The 16,985-nt window shown below is 40.4% G+C and overlaps 1 protein-coding gene across 1 annotated transcript in view; it reads right to left on the minus strand.

Moving 5' to 3' along the window:
* LOC135532167 (CD81 antigen-like) overlaps positions 1-7,612 on the minus strand; it is a 40,558-nt gene extending 32,946 nt beyond the window's left edge. Inside the window, exons 1-2 of the mRNA XM_064959783.1 lie at positions 7,389-7,612; positions 353-467 (exon numbers count right to left, since the gene is read on the minus strand). Coding sequence (XP_064815855.1) covers positions 353-467; positions 7,389-7,454 — 181 coding nt within the window. The 5' untranslated portion in view covers positions 7,455-7,612. The remainder of the gene's footprint in view (positions 1-352; positions 468-7,388) is intronic.
* Positions 7,613-16,985: the final 9,373 nt, after the last annotated feature.

Genomic DNA, 16,985 nt, shown 5'->3' on the forward strand with positions numbered 1-16,985 from the left:
GGGAGGGGAAGAGAGGAGAGGGGAGGAGAGGAGAGGGGAGGAGAGGGGGAGGGGAGGGGGGGGAAGAGAGGAGAGGAGAGGAGAGGAGAGGAGAGGAGAGGAGAGGAGAGGAGAGGGGAGGAGAGGAGAGGGGAGGGGAAGAGAGGGGAGGAGAGGAGAGGGGAGGGGAGGGGAAGAGAGGGGAGGAGAGGAGGGGAGAGGAGAGGGGAAGAGAGGGGAGGAGAGGAGAGGGGAGGGGAGGAGAGGGGAAGAGAGGAGAGGGGGGGAGGAATCTAGAGTAAGTTGTATCCCCTTCCCAACCCATATGGCGGAGGTTGTGGGTTCAATTCCCACGGGGATCATGGTTGCTTACTGGTATAGAAGGTGTTTGGAGCCTGCTGGCCTTCAAACTGCTGCATGAGGAGACTGCTGGTCTGGTTGTCATGACGAAGCCATAGAGCCACTCCCAAGATCACACCTCCAGCCAACTGTCAGGGAGAGAGAGATCTTCAGCACAGATCCTGTCAGACTTGAACCCTTGACAGTAAATCTCAGTAAGACAAACAAATTATGGTGTTCCAAAAAAGGTCCAGTAGCCAAGACAACAAATACAAATTCTATCTAGACGCTGTCGCACTGAAGCACACAGAGAATTACACCGACCTCGGCCTAAACATCAACACCACAGGTAGAACTTCCACAAGGCTGTGAACAATCTAAGCAACAAGGGAAAAAGGACATTCTATGCCATAAAAAGGAACATGAAACTCCACATCACAATTAGGATTTGGCTAAAAAATACTTTAATCGGTTATAGAACCCATTGCCCTTTATGGTTGTAAGGTCTGGGGTCCGCTCACCAACCAATAATTCACTAAATGGGACAAACACCCAATTGAGACTCAGCATGCAGAACTCTGCAAAAAAAACAAACAATCCCAAACACATTCCACCACAACGCCCTCACCTACAGAGAGATGAACCTAGAGAAGAGTCCCTTCAGTCATCTGGTTCTGGGGATCTGTTCACAAACACAAACAGACCCCCACAGAGCCCCAGGACAGAAACACAGACCCCCCAAAATTATGAGAAAGCAAAGAATCAACCAAACAAAACAGAGCAAACTAGAATGCTATTTGGCCATAAACAGAGAGTACACAGTGGCAGAATATCTGACCACTGTGACTGACCCAAACTTAAGGAAAGCTTTGACTATGTACAGACTCAGTGAGCATAGCCTTGCTATTGAGAAAGGCCGCCGGATGGAAAACAAATCAAGCATAGATAAACTCCCATAAATGTTAGGAAAAATACCGCAGTGTACCATCACATCAGCAAGATTTGTGGCCCGTCGCCATGAGAAGAGGGAAACCAGTGAAGAACAAACAACATTGTAAATTACAACCCATATCTATCTGTTTTTCCCCCCGTTCATCCTTCAGTTATTTGCACACTGTTTTTCCTTTGCCACTGTTCTTCTGCTTGCTCTTTTGGGGTCTAGGCAGGGTAGCCTAGTGGTTAGAGTGGAGGGGCGGCAGGGTAGCCTAGTGGTTAGAGTGTAGAGGCGGCAGGGTAGCCTAGTGGTTAGAGCAGGGGTGTCAAAGTCAAATGGACGGAGGGCCAAATAAAAAATTTAGCTACAAGCCGAGGGCCGGACTGTTCGAATGTTCATTGAAAAATTTTTAAATGACGCATATAGTCTAGTGAACCTAATTGAACCTACTGAAAACCTAACAAATATATTCCAATATGATCAGATAAATAAAGCAATATTTTCTTATGGCTCTGTCAGTAATCTTTAATTTTCAACAGACACAAAAGACAAATTTCCTTTATATAAAAATCCCCATAACATGAACATTAAATGAAAGAAACCGGTATTCAAGGCACCATCAGTAGCCTATATTTTCTATTTTAGCAAAAGTGGGCTAAATTTACTTCAAAGAAAAAAACAATAATAGCAATTTTCTATCATCCACTCAACTGAAATATTTTTAAAATATAATTGGATTGAAATACAATAAAATAAAGTGCAAAAATCTATTAATCAAAAACAACACTTTGTTTAAGGAGAAGTAACATGCAGTGAAAACAAATATTAAACTTTAACTTTTAAACTTGAACTGAGTAAAAACTCTAAATATGTGATTGCACAGTAATGTTCACTTGTTTGAGGTTGAGGGTGATACTTGGTGGTGTCCCATCTTTTCCACAAGTTCATCAATGTTCGGGGTAAGGCTCTGAGCTGAGGAAATCCTCAGAATTGAGTGGAGGTGTTCAGCAGTAAGTCGACTTCTGTGTGATGTTTTGTTCAGGTTCATCAAAGAAAAAAGTTGTTCACACAGGTATGTGCTGCCAAACATAGACAACGTTTGAGCAGCCTGGATGCGCAGCTGGGGCATTGTGTCGGGGAGGAAACGGGCGAACTCCGCAGCACCCACTGCCGCATATTTTGCCCTCAGTGCATCATTGCATTGGAGGTCAATCAACTCCATTTGGAGGTTTGGTGGTGAGCTTTCCACGTCAACAGCAAATGGGTTACCGAGCAGTTCCAACCTGCTTTTTGTGCTTCAAAGTCAGCAAATCGGCGTCGAAAGTCAGCGGCAAGCATACCTATTTTATCAGCCAACTGTGCGCTCGGGAACGCACTGGTAGAGAGCTTCTCTTTCATGGTCTGGCAGCTGGGAAAGTGGCTCAAATTTTCTTTCCGCATCTGCGTCTCCCACAGAGTCAGTTTGGTTTTAAATGCCTTCACTGTACTGTACATATCAGAGATGACATGATCCCGACCCTGCAGCTGCAAGTTCATTGCATTCAGATGACTCGTAATGTCACACAGAAAAGCCATTTCACACAGAAACATTTCGTCTCGGAGTTGTGTTGTGTCTTTCCCTTTGCTGTCCAAGAACAGACAAATCTCCTCACGAAGCTCGAAACATCTTTGAAGCACCTTTCCCTGGCTTAGCCATCGCACCTCTGTGTGATAAGGCAAATCACCATGCTCCGTTTCTAACTCCGTCAGAAATGCCTTGAACTGGCGGTGATTCAAACCTTTGGCTCTGATAAAGTTAACTGTGCGCGTGATGATGCTCATTACATGCTCCATTTTCAAGGCTTTACCGCACAACGCTTCCTGGTGTATGATACAATGATAAGCTGTCAGCTCACCTGTCGCGTTTTCCTCTTGCATCTTTTCCCGTATCTTCGCCACCAGTCCGCTCCTGTGTCCACACATCGCAGGTGCTCCGTCGGTTGTCAAACCCACGAGTTTTTCCCAAGGCAGCTCCATCTCATTTACACCTCTTCATACAAATCATGCCCCGTAGTTGTGCCATGCATAGGACGTAAAGCCAAAAACTCCTCTGTCACGCTTAGGCTGGAGTCCACTCCGCGGATGAAAATTGACAACTGGGCAATGTCAGAAATGTCGGTGCTCTCATCCACAGCCAAGGAATATGCAATGAAATCTTTTCCCTTTTTCACAAGCTGCTCTTTTAGATTGATGGACAACTGGTCTACTCTCTCGGCAATGGTGTTTCTGCTCAGACTCACATTTAAAAAGAGTTGCCTTTTTTCTGGGCAAACTTCGCCACAAACTTTAATCATGCAGTTTTTGATGAAATCCCCCTCCGTAAATGGCCGGGCTGATTTAGCGATCTCTTCTGCCAAAATAAAACTGGCCTTGACAGCAGCCTGGCCTTGTGATTTGGCTTTTTTGAACAGAGCCTGTCGAGATTTGAGGCCTCGTTTTAATTCCTCTGCCTTTTGTAGCCTTTGTTCCATGTCCATATTCTTGTTTTTGTCCGCGTGTTTCGTTTCATAATGTCGTCTCAGATTATACTCTTTCAGTACCGCCACACTTTCTCCACACAGAAGACACACAGGTTTTCCAGCTACCTCCGTGAACATATACTCCGACTCCCACCTTGTTTGAAACCCCGGTTCTCAGTGTCCACCTTCCGTTTTGCCATTTTTGATGGGTATCTGAAAGTTAATTTTACTGTGATGCTGACGACTGCTGTGCCAATAAATATTGAAATGAAGCAGCCTACTGCTCGGTGCGTCACCGTTGCATTGTGGGAAATGTAGTATTGGTGTGTGTAAAAGATCTGCGGGCTGCCGGCTTGCTGCGGTCTGCGGGCCGGTTCTAATAATAAATCAAGATCATCCCAGGGGCCGTAAAAAACCTTCTCGCGGGCCGGATGTGGCCCGCGGGCCTTGACTCTGACATATGTGGGTTAGAGTGTAGAGGCGGCAGGGTAGCCTAGTGGTTAGAGTGGAGGGGCGGCAAGGTAGCCTAGTGGTTAGAGTGTAGAGGCGGCAGGTAGCCTAGTGGTTAGAGTGGAGGGGTGGCAGGTAGCCTAGTGGTTAGAGTGTAGAGGTGGCAGGGTAGCCTAGTGGTTAGAGTGGGGGGCGGCAGGTAGCCTAGTGGTTAGAGTGGAGGGGCGGCAGGTAGCCTAGTGGTTAGAGTGGAGGGGCGGCAGGGTAGCCTAGTGGTTAGAGTGTAGAGGCGGCAGGTAGCCTAGTGGTTAGAGTGTTGAGGCGGCAGGTAGCCTAGTGGTTAGAGTGGAGGGGTGGCAGGGTAGCCTAGTGGTTAGAGTGGAGGGGCGGCAGGGTAGCCTAGTGGTTAGAGTGGAGGGGCGGCAGGTAGCCTAGTGGTTAGAGTGGAGGGGCGGCAGGGTAGCCTAGTGGTTAGAGTGGAGGGGCGGCAGGGTAGCCTAGTGGTTAGAGTGGAGGGGCGGCAGGGTAGCCTAGTGGTTAGAGCGTTGGTCTTGTAACCGGAAGGTTGCAAGTTCAAACCCCCGAGCTGACAAGGTACAAATCTGTCGTTCTGCCCCTGAACAAGGCAGTTAACCCACTGTTCCTAGGCCGTCATTGAAAATAAGAATTTGTTCTTAACTGACTTGCCTGGTTAAATAAAGGTTAAATAAATTAAAAAAACATTAAAACAAACTGTAAGGCATTCTGTGACTATTGTTAGCGTCTCCAATCTGTCAGCGTTTGTGAAAACCTTTCAGCACATGTTGCTCATATCTATCCTGCACTTCATTGTTCTAGCAGGAAACTGAATCCTCAATGGGACAAAGGGGGACTAGAGGAAAACAAAAACCTGTCTACTGACACAACATGCAGATAATCAGTAAAAACAAAAAAAAAAATTAATCACTAAAGGAGGAAACAATCAATCAAAAAGGAAACTAGTGTCCAGGATATGCTGCATGAGTTTTATGCTGATTTCACATAATGATACCTTTTCTTAAATGTAATGGCAATAGAGATGCCCAAAAGTAACTGCTATTCATGTATAATTACATGATTGATTCTGACATGCTAAAACTTGGTATATTTGGAAAGAAGACATCTGGTACCAATTAATTCTACTTTGGAATATAGTCTAAACACGACCAAACAACCACAGTTACAGAATCTAGCTACTGCAGTTAGTTTGACAAGGAAGTGTGTGGGAACAAAGGAAATGTCCAAGAGAAACAGACTCCCTCTCTTCCACCTTCTGGTTCCCCATGGTTCAAATGTTATTTAAAAAAAACCCATTACAAATACTAACACTGTGCTAGATTGAGCTTGTCTGGTGCAGTGGAACTAATAGAATAGTCCCAAAAGTATAAATGCCGCCCACCTGGGACAGACTAAAGTAATATGATGATGTAGTGGGTGCTTATATTCCTCCTATTTCACATTATTATTATCACCTGTGAATTGTTTTTCTTCTTTTTTCTCCGGAAATCCCAACTCCCCCTGAGACAGCCTCGGAGAGTGGGGTCCCAGCCAGGGTCAGACATTATCAACGGTGACCTTCAGGTGATTAGGGTCAAGTTCCTTGCACATCGAACAGATTTTTCACATTGTCTGCTCGGGGATTTGAGTAAACATGTTGATCATGGCAATCATGCTGACCCTGTTGATCCTGTTGACCCTGTTGATCATGATAATCTTGTTGATCATGATAATCATGCTGACCTTGTTGACCCTGTTGATCCTGTTGATCATGTTGACCCTGTGGATCATGATAATCATGCTGACCGGGTTGACCCTGTTGATCATGTTGATCCTGTTGATCATGCTGACCCTGTTGATCATGATAATCCTGTTGATCATGATAATCACGCTGACCCGGTTGATCATGCTGACCCTGTCGATCATGATGGAGACACGGTGGCTTCAACACAATGGTGAGGGAGAGCCAAGATGGAGTCCTGGTGGCTTCAACACAATGGTGAGGGAGAGCCAAGATGGAGTCATGATGGCTTCAACACAATGGTGAGGGAGAGCCAAGATGGAGTCACGATGGCTTCAACACAATGGTGAGGGAGAGCCAAGATGGAGTCACGGTGGCTTCAACACAATGGTGAGTGAGAGCCAAGATGGAGTCCTGGTGGCTTCAACACAATGGTGAGGAGAGCCAAGATGTAGTCATGATGGCTTCAACACAATGGTGAGGGAGAGCCAAGATGGAGTCACGGTGGCTTCAACACAATGGTGAGGGAGAGCCAAGATGGAGTCACAGTGGCTTCAACACAATGGTGAGGGAGAGCCAAGATGGAGTCACGATGGCTTCAACACAATGGTGAGGGAGAGCCAAGATGGAGTCACGGTGGCTTCAACACAATGGTGAGTGAGAGCCAAGATGGAGTCCTGGTGGCTTCAACACAATGGTGAGGGAGAGCCAAGATGTAGTCATGATGGCTTCAACACAATGGTGAGGGAGAGCCAAGATGGAGTCACGGTGGCTTCAACACAATGGTGAGGGAGAGCCAAGATGGAGTCACGGTGGCTTCAACACAATGGTGAGGGAGAGCCAAGATGTAGTCATGATGGCTTCAACACAATGGTGAGGGAGAGCCAAGATGGAGTCACGGTGGCTTCAACACAATGGTGAGGGAGAGCCAAGATGGAGTCACGGTGGCTTCAACACAATGGTGAGGGAGAGCCAAGATGGAGTCACGGTGGCTTCAACACAATGGTGAGGGAGAGCCAAGATGAAGTCACGATCCTATTAGTCACCTAGTGTATATATAAATCATTAATAGTACAGAGTCTAGGACTGGCTTACTTTATTGAGCCACTACAGTTTTCACACGGTCATCAGTTGGACCATTGAAAACAATATCAACAGTGTATGAGATTATCATAAAATAGGCCTGTATCATAACAGTGTTGAATAGTAGCTCATTTCAATACCTCAGTGAAACGATCTGGTCACAGAGACTAAATAGATTTAAGGGTTTCATAAAAATTCTGAATGACTCAAAGTTATATTATAAGTAAAAAAAAAACATTCAAGACGATCTTTTTTCTATCAACAAATTAACTACAGACCGAACAAATGTAATGATCATCCCTTTAAAGTAGCATCGTAATAAAAGAGATTTAAAAAAGACTCAACTCACCCAGAAAACGAAATTAAAGAAAAAGAGCATGAATTTGACACACTTGTTGCAGCCAACGACAGTCATGACGATCGACTGTTCAGGTTCGCTATTTTAGATAAATAAATTAAGTCTGCAATATACCAATGTGCCCGAGATTCTAAGAAGACAGACCGTTATAGCTTCTTCTCGTTCTAAGAACTCGAATTCTGTGCCAGAAATCTCGAGGTATGTTCACCCAGAATGGGTAGAAACTCCTCCTTTAAACTGATGACTGTGTAAACCGAGCCTGGAAACGGCCCACCAAGTGATGAGGGTGGTGAAGAGGACAGATGAAAGACAGCATGGCTTGTGGTTATTTATATCTTTTTTATTCTTGTTTGTGATTTAAAAAAAGTTTGTACTCAGGGCATCATTTGGGAAGGAGAGACCCTGATCTCGTTAAATAAAAGTAAATAAAAAATATAAATCTTCATAAACTACAGGAGTTGGGAGGAGCAATATTCTGTTTTTATGCTCAGGGTTTTTGTTGTTGTTATTCTTCCACTACAAACAAGTATTCAGAACACAAACATACCACATTTATTTTCCACCTAAACATCAATATTAAGCTGCTGTGTTCAACATGTCTCAATATTGAGATAAAAAAGAGCATAGGGACTTTTTCCACATATCTAGACTATGGTCCCTGGTCAAAAGTAGTCCTCTAAATAGGGAATAGGGTTCCACTAAACAAGGAATAGGGTTCCGCTAAATAGGGAATAGGGTTCCAATAAATAGGGAATAGGGTTCCGCTAAATAGGGAATAGGGTTCTATTCAATAGTGGAAAGGGTTCCACGAAATAGGGAATAGGGTTCTATTAAATAAGGAATAATGTTCCACTAAATAGGGAATAGGGTTCCACTAAATAGGGAATATGGTTCTATTCAATAGCAGATAGGGTTCCACTAAATAGGGAATAGGGTTCCACTAAATAGGGAATTGGAAATATTAAATCGGGAATATGGTTCTCTAAATTGGGAATAGGGTTCTATTCAATAGCAAATAGGGTTCCACTAAATAGGGAATAGGGTTTAAATAAACAGGGAATAGGGTTCCACTAAATAGGGAATAGGGTTCCATTAAATAGGGAATAGGGTTACATTAAATAGGAAATATGGTTCCACTAAATAGGTAACAGGGTTCTATTCAATAGTGAATAGGGTTCCACTAAATAGGGAATAGGGTTCCACTAAATAGGGAATAGGGTTCCAATAAATACGGAATAGGGTTTTATTAAATAGGGAATAGGGTTCTATTAAATAGGGAATAGGATTCCATTTAATAAGGAATAGGGCTCTATTAAATAGGGAATATGTTTCCACTAAATATGGAATAGGGTTCCAATAAATAGGGAATAGGGTTCCATTAAATAGGGAATAGGGTTCCAGTAAACAGGGAATAGGGTTCCGCTAAATAGGGAATCGGGTTCCATTAAATAGGGAACAGGGTTCTATTCAATAGCGAATAGGGTTCTATTCAATAGGGAACGGGTTCCATTAAATAGGGAATAGGGTTCCACTAAATAGGGAAATGGGTTCCACTAAATAGGGAATAGGGTTTCTATTCAATAGTGGATAGGGTTCCACAAAATAGGGAATAGGGTTCTATTAAATAGAGAATAGGGTTCCACAAAATAGGGAATAGGGTTCTATTCAATAGCAGATAGGGTTCCACTAAATAGGGAATATAGTTCTATTAAATAGGGAATAGGGTTCCACTAAATAGGGAAAAGAGTTCTATTCAACTGCGAAAATGGTTCTATTAAATAGGTAACAGGGTTTCACTAAATAGGGAATAGGGTTCTATTAAATAGTGGATAGGGTTCCACTAAATAGGGAACAGGATTCTATTCAATAGCGAATATGTTTCTATTCAATAGTGAATAGGGTTCTATTCAATAGGGATTAGGGTTCCACTAAATAGGGTAAAGGGTTCCACTAAATAGGGAATAGAGTTATATTAAATAGGGAATAGGGTTCCACTAAATAGGGAATAGAGCTCTATTAAATAGCAGATAGGGTTCCACTAAATAGGGAAACGGATTATATTCAATAGCGAATAGGGTTCTATTCAATAGGGAACGGGTTCCATTAAATAGGGAATAGGGTTCCACTAAATAGGGAAATGGGTTCCACTAAATATTGAATAGGGTTCTATTCAATAGTGGAAAGGGTTCCACGAAATAGGGAATATGGTTCTATTAAATAAGGAATAGGGTTCCACTAAATAGGGAATAGGGTTCCACTAAATAGGGAATAGGGTTCTATTCAATAGCAGATAGGGTTCCACTAAATAGTGAATAGGGTTCCACTAAATAGGGAATTGGAAATATTAAATATGTCACGCCTTGGTCTTAGTATTGTGTGTTTTAGTTTATTAGTTAGTCAGACCAGGGTGTGACATGGGGTTATGTATTGGTTTTTCGTATTGGGGTTTGTAGTGTTTGGGATTGTAGTTGATTAGGGGTGTGTGTGTGTTATATAGGTTGGCTGCCTGAGGCGGTTCTCAATCAGAGTCAGGTGCTTCTCGTTGTCGCTGATTGGGAACCGTATTTAGGTAGCCTGTATTTCGCTTTGCATTTCGTGGGTGATTGTTCCTGTCTCTGTGTTAGTTTCACCAGTCAGGCTGTATTAGGTTTCGTTCTGTTTGTTGTTTTCTTTGTATTTATTAGTTATTTGTGTTAGTTCGTTCGTTTTGTCTTCACTTAATAAACATGAGTAACTTACACGCTGCATTTCGGTCCGACTCTCCTTCAACTAAACAAGAACGCCGTTACAAAATAGGAAATATGGTTATTTAGATTGGGATTAGGGTTCTATTCAATAGCACATAGGGTTCCACTAAATAGTGAATAGGGTTTTATTAAATGGGAAATATGGTTCCACTAAATAGGTAACAGGGTTCTATTCAATAGTGAATAGGTTTCCACTAAATAGGAGTAGGGTAACACTAAATAGGGAATAGGGTTCCAATAAATAGGGAATAGGGTTCCAATAAATAGGGATTAGAGTTTTATTAAATAGGGAATAGGGTTCTATTAAATAGGGAATAGGATTCCATTTAATAAGGAATAGGGCTCTATTAAATAGGGAATATGTTTCCACTAAATAGGGAATAGGGTTCCGCTAAATAGGGAATAGGGTTCTATTAAATAGTGGAAAGGGTTCCACGAAATAGGGAATAGGGTTCTATTAAATAAGGAATAGGATTCCACTAAATAGGGAATAGGGTTCCACTAAATAGGGAATAGGGTTCTATTCAATAGCAGATAGGGTTCCACTAAATAGGGAATAGGGTTCCACTAAATAGGGAATTGGAAATATTAAATAGGGAATATGGTTCTCTAGATGGGGAATAGGGTTCTATTCCCCAGCAAATAGGGTTCCACTAAATATGGAATAGGGTTTTATTAAACAGGGAATAGGGTTCCACTAAATAGGGAATAGGGTTCCATTAAATAGGGAATAGGGTTCCATTAAATAGGAAATATGGTTCCACTAAATAGGTAACAGGGTTCTATTCAATAGTGAATAGGGTTCCACTAAATAGGGAATAGGGTTCCACTAAATAGGGAATAGGGTTCCAATAAATAGGGAATAGGGTTTTATTAAATAGGGAATAGGGTTCCACTAAATAGGGAAACGGGTTCCATTAAATAGGAAATATGGTTCCACTAAATAGGGAAACGGGTTCCACTAAATAGGGAACAGGGTTCTACTCAATAGTGGATAGGGTTCCATGAAATAGGGAATAGGGTTCTATTAAATAAGGAATAGGGTTCCAATAGATAGGGAATAGGGTTCTATTCAATAGTGGAAATGGTTCCACGAAATAGGGAATAGGGTTCTATTAAATAAGGAATAGAGTTCCACTAAATAGGGAATAGGGTTCCACCAAATAGGGAATAGGTTTCTATTCAATAGCAGATAGGGTTCCACTAAATATGGAATAGGGTTCCACTAAATAGGGAATTGGAAATATTAAATAGGGAATATGGTTCCCTAGATTGGGAATATGGTTCTATTAAATAGCAAATAGGGTTCCACTAAATAGGGAATAGGGTCCACTAAATAGGGAATAGGGTTACATTAAATAGGATATATGGTTCCACTAAATAGGTAACAGGGTTCTATTCAATAGTGAATAGGGTTTCACTAAATAGGGAATAGGGTTCCAGTAAATAGGGAATAGGGTTCCAATAAATAGGGAATAGGGTTTTATTAAATAGGAAATAGGGTTCTCTTAAATAGGGAATAGGATTCCATTTAATAAGGAATATGGCTCTATTTAATAGGGAATATGGTACCACTAAATAGGGAAGAGGGTTCCAATAAATAGGGAATAGTGTTCCACTAAAGAGGGAATAGGGTTCCACTAAATGGGGAATGTGGTTCTATTTAATAGCGAATTTGGTTTTATTAAATAGGGAATAGGGTTCCACTAAATAGAGAACAGGGTTCCACTAAATAGGGAATATAGTTTTATTCAATTGCGAAAGGGGTTCTATTAAATAGGGAACAAGGTTCCACTAAATAGGGAATTGGAAATATTAAATCGGGAATATGGTTCTCTAAATTGGGAATAGGGTTCTATTCAATAGCAAATAGGGTTCCACTAAATAGGGAATTGGAAATATTAAATAGGGAATATGGTTCCCTAGATTGGGAATATGGTTCTATTAAATAGCAAATAGGGTTCCACTAAATAGGGAATAGGGTTTTATTAAACAGGGAATAGGGTTCCACTAAATAGGGAATAGGGTTCCACTAAATAGGGAATAGGGTTACATTAACTAGGAAATATGGTTCCACTAAATAGGTAACAGGGTTCTATTCAATAGTGAATAGGGTTTCACTAAATAGGGAATAGGGTTCCAGTAAATAGGGAATAGGGTTCCAATAAATAGGGAATAGGGTTTTATTAAATAGGGAATAGGGTTCTATTAAATAGGGAATAGGATTCCATTTAATAAGGAATATGGCTCTATTTAATAGGGAATATGGTTCCACTAAATAGGGAAGAGGGTTCCAATAAATAGGGAATAGGGTTCCACTAAAGAGGGAATAGGGTTCCACTAAATGGGGAATGTGGTTCTATTCAATAGCGAATTTGGTTTTATTAAATAGGGAATAGGGTTCCACTAAATAGAGAACAGGGTTCCACTAAATAGGGAATATAGTTTTATTCAATTGCGAAAGGGGTTCTATTAAATAGGGAACAAGGTTCCACAAAATATGGAATAGGGTTCTCTTAATTAGGGAATAGGGTTCCACTAAATAGGGAATAGGGTTCAACTAAATAAGGAATAGGGTTCCACTAAATAGGGAATAGGGTTCAATTAATTAGGGAATATGGTTCTATTCAATAGCAGATAGGGTTCCACTAAATAGGGAATAGGGTTCCACTAAATAGGGAATTGGAAATATTAAATCGGGAATATGGTTCTCTAAATTGGGAATAGGGTTCTATTCAATAGCAAATAGGGTTCCACTAAATAGGGAATTGGAAATATTAAATAGGGAATATGGTTCCCTAGATTGGGAATATGGTTCTATTAAATAGCAAATAGGGTTCCACTAAATAGGGAATAGGGTTTTATTAAACAGGGAATAGGGTTCCACTAAATAGGGAATAGGGTTCCACTAAATAGGGAATAGGGTTACATTAAATAGGAAATATGGTTCCACTAAATAGGTAACAGGGTTCTATTCAATAGTGAATAGGGTTTCACTAAATAGGGAATAGGGTTCCAGTAAATAGGGAATAGGGTTCCAATAAATAGGGAATAGGGTTTTATTAAATAGGGAATAGGGTTCTATTAAATAGGGAATAGGATTCCATTTAATAAGGAATATGGCTCTATTTAATAGGGAATATGGTTCCACTAAATAGGGAAGAGGGTTCCAATAAATAGGGAATAGGGTTCCACTAAAGAGGGAATAGGGTTCCACTAAATGGGGAATGTGGTTCTATTCAATAGCGAATATGGTTTTATTAAATAGGGAATAGGGTTCCACTAAATAGAGAACAGGGTTCCACTAAATAGGGAATATAGTTTTATTCAATTGCGAAAGGGGTTCTATTAAATAGGGAACAAGGTTCCACACAATATGGAATAGGGTTCTCTTAATTAGGGAATAGGGTTCCACTAAATAGGGAATAGGGTTCAACTAAATAAGGAATAGGGTTCCACTAAATAGGGAATAGGGTTCTATTAATTAGGGAATATGGTTCTATTCAATAGCAGATAGGGTTCCACTAAATAGGGAATAGGGTTCCACTAAATAGGGAATTGGAAATATTAAATCGGGAATATGGTTCTCTAAATTGGGAATAGGGTTCTATTCAATAGCAAATAGGGTTCCACTAAATAGGGAATAGGGTTTAATTAAACAGGGAATAGGGTTCCACTAAATAGGGAATAGGGTTCCATTAAATAGGGAATAGGGTTACATTAAATAGGAAATATGGTTCCACTAAATAGGTAACAGGGTTCTATTCAATAGTGAATAGGGTTCCACTAAATAGGGAATAGGGTTCCACTAAATAGGGAATAGGGTTCCACTAAATAGGGAATTGGAAATATTAAATCGGGAATATGGTTCCACTAAATTGGGAATAGGGTTCTATTCAATAGCAAATAGGGTTCCACTAAATAGGGAATAGGGTTTAATTAAACAGGGAATAGGGTTCCACTAAATAGGGAATAGGGTTCCATTAAATAGGGAATAGGGTTACATTAAATAGGAAATATGGTTCCACTAAATAGGTAACAGGGTTCTATTCAATAGTGAATAGGGTTCCACTAAATAGGGAATAGGGTTCCACTAAATAGGGAATAGGGTTCCAATAAATACGGAATAGGGTTTTATTAAATAGGGAATAGGGTTCTATTAAATAGGGAATAGGATTCCATTTAATAAGGAATAGGGCTCTATTAAATAGGGAATATGTTTCCACTAAATATGGAATAGGGTTCCAATAAATAGGGAATAGGGTTCCGCTAAATAGGGAATAGGGTTCCATTAAATAGGGAACAGGGTTCTATTCAATAGCGAATATGGTTCCATTAAATAGGGAATAGGGTTCCAGTAAACAGGGAATAGGGTTCCGCTAAATAGGGAATCGGTTTCCATTAAATAGGGAACAGGGTTCTATTCAATAGCGAATAGGGTTCTATTCAATAGGGAACGGGTTCCATTAAATAGGGAATAGGGTTCCACTAAATAGGGAAATGGGTTCCACTAAATAGGGAATAGGGTTTCTATTCAATAGTGGATAGGGTTCCACAAAATAGGGAATAGGGTTCTATTAAATAGAGAATAGGGTTCCACAAAATAGGGAAAAGAGTTCTATTCAACTGCGAAAATGGTTCTATTAAATAGGTAACAGGGTTTCACTAAATAGGGAATAGGGTTCTATTAAATAGTGGATAGGGTTCCACTAAATAGGGAACAGGATTCTATTCAATAGCGAATATGTTTCTATTAAATAGTGAATAGGGTTCTATTCAATAGGGATTAGGGTTCCACTAAATAGGGTAAAGGGTTCCACTAAATAGGGAATAGAGTTCTATTAAATAGGGAATAGGGTTCCACTAAATAGGGAATAGAGCTCTATTAAATAGCAGATAGGGTTCCACTAAATAGGGAAACGGATTATATTCAATAGCGAATAGGGTTCTATTCAATAGGGAACGGGTTCCATTAAATAGGGAATAGGGTTCCACTAAATAGGGAAATGGGTTCCACTAAATATTGAATAGGGTTCTATTCAATAGTGGAAAGGGTTCCACGAAATAGGGAATATGGTTCTATTAAATAAGGAATAGGGTTCCACTAAATAGGGAATAGGGTTCTATTCAATAGCAGATAGGGTTCCACTAAATAGTGAATAGGGTTCCACTAAATAGGGAATTGGAAATATTAAATATGTCACGCCTTGGTCTTAGTATTGTGTGTTTTAGTTTATTAGTTAGTCAGACCAGGGTGTGACATGGGGTTATGTATTGGTTTTTCGTATTGGGGTTTGTAGTGTTTGGGATTGTAGTTGATTAGGGGTGTGTGTGTGTGTTATATAGGTTGGCTGCCTGAGGCGGTTCTCAATCAGAGTCAGGTGCTTCTCGTTGTCGCTGATTGGGAACCGTATTTAGGTAGCCTGTATTTCGCTTTGCATTTCGTGGGTGATTGTTCCTGTCTCTGTGTTAGTTTCACCAGTCAGGCTGTATTAGGTTTTGTTCTGTTTGTTGTTTTCTTTGTATTTATTAGTTATTCGTGTTAGTTCGTTCGTTTTGTCTTCACTTAATAAACATGAGTAACTTACACGCTGCATTTCGGTCCGACTCTCCTTCAACTAAACAAGAACGCCGTTACAAAATAGGAAATATGGTTATTTAGATTGGGATTAGGGTTCTATTCAATAGCACATAGGGTTCCACTAAATAGTGAATAGGGTTTTATTAAATGGGAAATATGGTTCCACTAAATAGGTAACAGGGTTCTATTCAATAGTGAATAGGTTTCCACTAAATAGGGAGTAGGGTAACACTAAATAGGGAATAGGGTTCCAATAAATAGGGAATAGGGTTCCAATAAATAGGGATTAGAGCTTTATTAAATAGGGAATAGGGTTCTATTAAATAGGGAATAGGATTCCATTTAATAAGGAATAGGGCTCTATTAAATAGGGAATATGTTTCCACTAAATAGGGAATAGGGTTCCGCTAAATAGGGAATAGGGTTCTATTAAATAGTGGAAAGGGTTCCACGAAATAGGGAATAGGGTTCTATTAAATAAGGAATAGGGTTCCACTAAATAGGGAATAGGGTTCCACTAAATAGGGAATATGGTTCTATTCAATAGCAGATAGGGTTCCACTAAATAGGGAATTGGAAATATTAAATAGGGAATATGGTTCTCTAGATGGGGAATATGGTTCTATTCCCCAGCAAATAGGGTTCCACTAAATAGGGAATAGGGTTTTATTAAACAGGGAATAGGGTTCCACTAAATAGGGAATAGGGTTCCATTAAATAGGGAATAGGGTTCCATTAAATAGGAAATATGGTTCCACTAAATAGTTAACAGGGTTCTATTCAATAGTGAATAGGGTTCCACTAAATAGGGAATAGGGTTCCACTAAATAGGGAATAGGGTTCCAATAAATAGGGAATAGGGTTTTATTAAATAGGGAATAGGGTTCCACTAAATAGGGAAACGGGTTCCATTAAATAGGAAATATGGTTCCACTAAATAGGGAAACGGGTTCCACTAAATAGGGAACAGGGTTCTACTCAATAGTGGATAGGGTTCCACGAAATAGGGAATAGGGTTCTATTAAATAAGGAATAGGGTTCCAATAGATAGGGAATAGGGTTCTATTCAATAGTGGAAATGGTTCCACGAAATAGGGAATAGGGTTCTATTAAATAAGGAATAGAGTTCCACTAAATAGGGAATAGGGTTCCACTAAATAGGGAATTGGAAATATTAAATAGGGAATATGGTTCCCTAGATTGGGAATATGGTTCTATTAAATAGCAAATAGGGTTCCACTAAATAGGGAATAGGGTTTT

Source organism: Oncorhynchus masou, unplaced genomic scaffold, assembly GCF_036934945.1.
Source record: "Oncorhynchus masou masou isolate Uvic2021 unplaced genomic scaffold, UVic_Omas_1.1 unplaced_scaffold_1751, whole genome shotgun sequence".
Lineage (NCBI taxonomy): Eukaryota > Metazoa > Chordata > Actinopteri > Salmoniformes > Salmonidae > Oncorhynchus > Oncorhynchus masou.